The sequence below is a fragment of the Cariama cristata genome, unplaced genomic scaffold (genome assembly GCF_000690535.1).
Source record: "Cariama cristata isolate BGI_N322 unplaced genomic scaffold, ASM69053v1 scaffold8876, whole genome shotgun sequence".
Classification (NCBI taxonomy): Eukaryota; Metazoa; Chordata; class Aves; order Cariamiformes; family Cariamidae; genus Cariama; species Cariama cristata.
In genome coordinates, this window is record NW_009623767.1 from 3,601 (window position 1) to 10,221 (window position 6,621).

At 48.3% G+C, this 6,621-nt stretch overlaps 1 protein-coding gene across 1 annotated transcript in view; it reads right to left on the minus strand.

Moving 5' to 3' along the window:
* Positions 1 to 387: 387 nt before the first annotated feature.
* Positions 388 to 6,621, minus strand: part of LOC104163774 (glypican-3-like) — a gene marked incomplete at both ends in the record, with an annotated part of 62,597 nt that continues 56,363 nt past the window's right edge. Inside the window, one exon of the mRNA XM_009702890.1 lies at positions 388 to 1,082. Within this exon, the coding sequence (XP_009701192.1) occupies positions 388 to 1,082 (695 nt within the window). The remainder of the gene's footprint in view (positions 1,083 to 6,621) is intronic.

The following is a 6,621-nucleotide window of genomic DNA, read 5'->3' on the forward strand; positions in this document are numbered from 1 at the left end:
AGGACCAGCCTCTTTCAGAGCTACCCAGGGCAAGTACAGTGCCCAGGGAGTACTGAAGATGGTGGGACATCTCAGCTCCCAATCTCACACCCCAGCTACAAGACTGATGCCAGGATGACTCCAGACCCTTCTGCTCTGACCAGCCTGAAAAGAGGTAAAGCCCTTAACTGAAGCCCAGGCCCCACAAACACCAGTTTCAAATGCTACCAAAATTTTATAAAAAATACGAGAATTGGTAGCGGGAAGGAGAGAGGAGCTGGTAATTGGAGCATTTGGGGTTTACTGGCTGGAGGAAAGGGCTAGGTTGGTTTCAACATGTAGAGTTCGTGGTACACAACTGAGCCCTGCCATGGCAGCGAGCTAGGGGAACTGCAGAAAACTACTCACAGTTGTCAAGATCTTTCCTTCATTCTTCTGCACGTAGAGGATCGCATGGCGCACCAAGGAGAAGAGGTTCAGTAGGACATGCTCCATGTCATAGATGCCACGCATGCCTTTGGTCAGCCCCTCCAGGGACCCGATGTACTCTCGCCAGTGGTTATCGATCTCTACGACGCCCGCCAAGCATCCTTGCATCACTACACTGCAGTAGGCAGCACAGGGCTTGGTCAGGAGGAGCCCCTGGCAGTGCGAGCAGTACCACATCTTTAGCAGCGCTCGTCCGCAGTCCTTGCTGAATCTTAAATGGTCAGTAGTGTTTATCACCTCAATCCCCAGGTTGAGTGCCTGCAGAAAGACTCGCGTGGCCTGCAGTGACTTGGACACCTGCGTCATCATCATCTTCGGGTAGTTACCAAAGACCTTGAGGTCTCTCCTGGCTGCCCGCAGGCATTCAGTCATTTCCACAGAGGAATCAGAGAAGCCGGGATTAATCAAGTGAGAGTAAACCAAAGGGAACAAACTGTCAAAAAATTCATTTATCATGTCATTAACACTGATGTCAGAGCCCAGTATGTACAGCGAGACATCAGTAAAAAGTTCTCCAACAAACTTAAGAGCTCTGGGCCCCATGCTCTGGTAGTGGGTCCTAAACATGCTGTTGGTGAAGTTTCTTGCATGCCGTACTACAATTTCAAAGGCTTCTGCAAAACAGAACCAAAACAAAAAGTTATTAGGAGATGATGAGCTCAGAAACAGGGAGGATAACATTATACCGCGTTACTGCTGCAAAGGCTGTTCCCATCCTGCCCGCTTTGGGTCAAAAGCCTGCTGGCGGCCGTGCCTGCTGTAAAACTTACCAGCATCAGCGATTTTCAGGGAAAATGCATACATTCCTTAAACAGAATCTACATTTCAAAATGGCAAAAAAATATGATCTAGGTAACATTTCAGCTTTTAAAGAAAATATTGATTCAAGAAAAGGGCTAGACTGCAATTTATTTCTCGCCCCCTTTCATATTGATTTGAAATTAGCAGGAATTCTGTCTTAAATTAAGTCTCGAGATAGAGATAAATGTTTGACAAAAACTATGCCGTGTTTAAAATCAGGAAACAGTAAATGCTGACGTTCCATTATGAAAAGGAAAATATTTATAGGAGCTTAATCACAGATGATATTTGGACTCAGCCCCCAGCACCCACCCTGCAATAAGTGTCCTCAAAGCCCCTGCAGAGCCACAGCTTTCCCAAATGCACCAGGCTCACTTCAGCTGCAGATCCAACGTTTCATCTGCCCTGGACACAAGCTGCTCTGTAGTCCAAAGCGATGCTGAGAGCCAGTAATGCATTGTCCATCTGTGGGTGTCCAGCCAGGACCACTCTCATACACATCAGCTTGTGCCAAACTGCCCCACAAAGCTCAAGTTTTAGATGAAAACCATTAATTTGCTAGGAAAAGCCAGGGTGCGTTTTTCCCTCTCCACGTTCAAAGCCTTGAAGACTTTCTGCTCACACCTCCATGCAGCAAGCAAGAGACCTCCAGCAGCACAGTCACTATGCTGGAGCGACTTAATTACCTTACTTGCAGCCCTCCTCACCAGGAGGTTTCCAAAGTATCCATACCCAGGTATGTAAAGACAACATACCTACACACACCCCAGTTCGCAAGTTAAAGCATTAGAAGGGGAGGCCATCAGTGCAAATGAAAGTCTTTTCCTTCAGCCAACTCTCTCTACCAGCCTGTGTCCCACCCTCCAGGGTACTATTCATAAAATGCTAAAAATAATGAACAGCTTCTCGGTTCACAGGTCACCGACACCCCGCGAGGTAACCGCTCTCAACTGTGTCACTCTGGAAGCACACATCCAGGCTCAATTTGCATGAAAATTATTCATGTTCAATAATTAAAGGGAATGTTTAATTTTTAAAACCATAAGTGTTATTTTTCCCATTTGTTAAGGCTGGGATGCAGCTGAGCGTGGCCTGACGTGTCTCCACGGGGGTTCGGTATCAACGCTATCACAAGCGATGTCAGGCCTTGCTGCTCGCCCTGCATAACCTCTCCTGTTACTCCAGAGCTTTTGAGACCATCGCATCTCCAGGACTTTCAGCTCTTTCTTACCAGATGCAGCCTACGCAGGCATGCCTGGTGGGACAGGGACCCAATGCTGTTTGCTACCCGCACACCAGCATGCAGAAAGCTACGGTGTAAGCAGCGATCAAAGCAGAAATTACCGATACAGTTTTACAAACAGTACCTCCATCCCATCTGGTGCCTGCACACCTCCCAGGCATGCCACTGAAGCATTCTGTCCACAGCTCCCGACACCCGCACCAGGACTGCCCCAGCAAGCCCAAAGCAACCATCTGCGTTCCCAGATGACAGCGATCCTTCCCAACACCACAGATTGAGGGATGCAGCGGTGCAAGGACATAGAGCCCCTCTCTCCATGCCTCCCTCGCCACGACAGCAGGCATCTCACTCCTTACACCCACACTGAGTATTGCAAAGCTCTCCAGGCACAACGGCATGTCTGACACAGAGCGAGGTAAACACGCAGGCTATGCAAGCACAGCAACTTCTGGCTGCACTGTTATTAAAAGTTTTAAAACAAAAAAAGTCTCTTTAAATAGGGCACATGGATTATGAAACCTTTTTTTTCCTTCTTTATCCCCAAGAGGACCAGAATAGCTTTTGCCTCAAAGAGCACAAAGAACGTTTTGGACCAGTGTTTTTTCGACAGCACTGCAGACGGTGCCAGGATTTTCATGCTGTGCCTCACCATTCGCCTTTAACCTCTTCTCTGTTAGTTCCCTTAGAAAAAGTCATCCCTCTTCCCTTCTCTCTCTCCTCTGTGCTTTGCAAGTTATCATCAGAGCCAAGAGACTCTTCACTGATTAGAAAAATATTCCAAGCTCCTATGCAAACCTCCTACGGCGAGAAATGCTTCAGAAAGGAATCGAGAACAGTGGCGTATCAGAAAAGCATGCACACACAGTCCCACCGCTTTAAAGGTCATGACATGCACATAATTTTTATCATAATAACTGGCTAAGAGTATCTATTTTATGTGCCCTGGAGCTTTTGCATGTATCCATTAGAGTGCGCAACAGGGACTATAAAAGCATACGGAGCCTCTTGCTGCCCTATTAATAGATGCAAGAAATAATAAAACTTTGTAAAAAAAAAAAGTCTTACACATCCAAAATCTCTCACACTCAACTCCCCTAGTAGATGCTTATTCCGAAATACTCCTTGCAAAGGGCTCGCTGCAAGAATACGAAAGCCCCAGCTGCCACCAGCAGAAGTGACCCACGGCCAGACTCTGCGCACTTCAAAGAGGAGGGAACTTTGCGGGTCAGTCCCCTGCTCCCACGAGTGAGCCTCGTGGGGAAACGGAGAGGACGTCGCATTACAGAAGCGGCATGGGCTTCTGATTCCCCATAAAATCCCACAGCCTGGATTTACTGCTGGTAAAATCCGCCCTGCTCATAACATGGCATTACTGAAACTCTTATTGCTGGAGGACAAATGAATCTTTTCTTTCTTCCTTTTTTTTTTATTTCAAGGATATTTTCAAAAGCTGTAATTTAAGGCAGCTGGTTTGCAGGTCTAGCTGAAGCAGAGTAAATACCTTAACAGCACTGATACAGCATAGCGTCAGACTTGCACCCAACTTCCAGCAGGCAAAGGTACCATGCAGCAGAGCTCACATTTTACAATCTCCATCACTTAGCTACGCACACACAGCAGAACTCGACAGTGCCACATGGTTATTTATTTGCTTTTAAAATATTATAGTATGTAATTAGTAGGGGGGAGAGGGACCAAAAAAAACCCCACCACTTTTGCATGCACTAAAATTTAAAAAGCCCTGATCCATGAACCTGGCTCAGGGAGATGACAGCCTGAGCTGCTGCAGGCCACCATGCTGGAAAGTCAGTCCTGCCTGCGTAGCTCTTAAACATGTTTCATCCACAGGTACCTAAAAAAGCTGAACACATATACAAATTGTACTCCAAAGTCATTTCAGTCAGCACAGAGACAAAACCTGGGGGCAATTTAACACCTCACAGCACCACGGTGCTGTACCCCAGAATGGATGGGAAGAAGCATACCATGCTCAGGTGAAACAAAGACACCATATGCAGGATGAGAGCTAAAGCACCGTCACCAGCCAAGCATCATACTTGGTGCACTGGTACTGTACATCTGTTGACTACCTCCGTCAAGGGCAGTTTATCAGGGCTCCCAAAGGATGCATGAAACAGCTGAACCTCTACACCACAGCTATCAGGCACCAGTTGAAAAGCACGGGCTATTACTTATCTTTCCGGCAGAACTCTGGCTGAAGCACCTGGAGAGAAATTTCCACCTGGTTCCAGCGGCCAGGAGGGAAGGACTAAGCTGCTTTCAAAGTGCAAAAAGCTCCCCAGAAGGCAGCCCAGGGAGAGCTGCGCGGCCACTGCAAACTGGCAATTAGAGAAAAGAAAATAAATTGTAAAAGAGCATAACAGTGCCCTGAGTGGGGATTACTGGTAGGACAAGGAAATCGCTGCATTCTCAGCTCAGGTAATAAGAGTCTGCTGCTTCGTAAAAACTCCAGCTTTCCTGAGAAGGCGCGTTCACTCCTGAGCTGCAGCTACTTCAAAGGAGCCGATGCCAGGGCTGGAGGAGCTCCGGATTAACCTGCTGGCTCCCCGAGGCTGCAGGAGGCTCCAGCCAAGTCTGGGACTTGATGGGTTTATTTAAGAGATTATGTGATGCAGTCGCCTGAACTGCAAGGAGCCGGCGTGAGTGACTCCAGGGAGCCATTCCCAGATGGCATCCTCCTGGAGAGGCAAGAGCCAAAATCCAACGGCGGTTGCAGAGCTGTGGCAGCTACACAGACAGCACCCAGCCCCGATCCAGCACCCTCAGGTCTGAGCTCAGCAGGTGTAGCTTCACAAGCAACTGAAGGTATTTGGAAAGGTGCTGCTGCCAAGGAACGGGGAGGTCTGTCCCCCCATGCCGGCTCACCAAAAACCACCACCACAGCAGCCATCGTTGCACCACCACAGCCATGGGGAGAAGGTGTGAGCCGGCACGCTGCAGGGCAGAGGAGAAAGCAGGATCCACCACGGCGGTCAGACACCACAACATACCATGGGCTTCATGCTTGCTCCTCCGTGACTGCGCCACTCTTGTTGTGCTGCAAATGCAAGTTTCCCACTTGGACAGTTGCCCTTCTCTGTGTATCTCACAGCACACCGCACAAGTCCTTTTTGACAAAGGCACACCAAAGATGAGGGAGCTGCACGGCAACACTTGCTGCATCAGCAGCCCATCTTCCATGGTGCACGTGGTAAGGGAATAAACTGGGGTGGAGGTGCAGGATTGTCTGACCCACTCGCCCCTCAGCACACAGACACTAAGGGGTTAAAACTGCACCTACAACCTTGATTTTACTGTTTCTTGACATCTGCTCCCACTGCCCATCAAGAGCTGAGCTCCCAACTCCCATTTACACCTTTGCAAAAGATTGTTTTCTTAAAAACTGGGCAATTGTCTCCCCACATTTAAAGCCTTATCTTGACCACATAAAGATATGCCTTCACAGTGGAGGAACTACAACACGCTTGTTATTCCACTACCAAGAGCTATAGTAAAGACAAGGCTTATTTTTATTTTTTGGGAGTCAGCCAGGTAAGTAATCCTAGACAAGGTCACAGTGTCACCATCATGTTGCTACCTCCCCATAAAAGCTTCAGGGCCGTCTCCTCCAGGACCTTGTGGCAGAGTGACGAATCCTCACAAAACTATCCCAAACTGTAAAACAAACAAGAAACTGATTTTCATGCAGCAAAAACCTCCCTTGAGGTCAACACGGATCACTAACATCCAGCTGAATTTCTCTCTCTGCAGATGATGATGCATTTTGTCATTCACCGCACCTTTCCCAGGACGCTGCTGCTTGGATGCGCCTCGGGCTGCAGGCTGCAACATTGCACGCAGCGCTTCCCTGTCCTGCACCTGGGACTATTTTCAAATCTCACCAGCTCTACCTACCAAAACACACTTTAAATGCCTTTTAGGTGCAAGTGTGCCCCTTCTCTCCTAATAAATCTCATCTATGGATGCAACTGCTCCAGGGCAGCAAGTGAACCAGCTCCTGAAGTTGGTGGATTTGCTGAAGTCTCTCTTTCAGGCTTCATGGCTCACATCAACATCCCTGGGTTTGCCCCCCAGACCCCTTCCCCAGA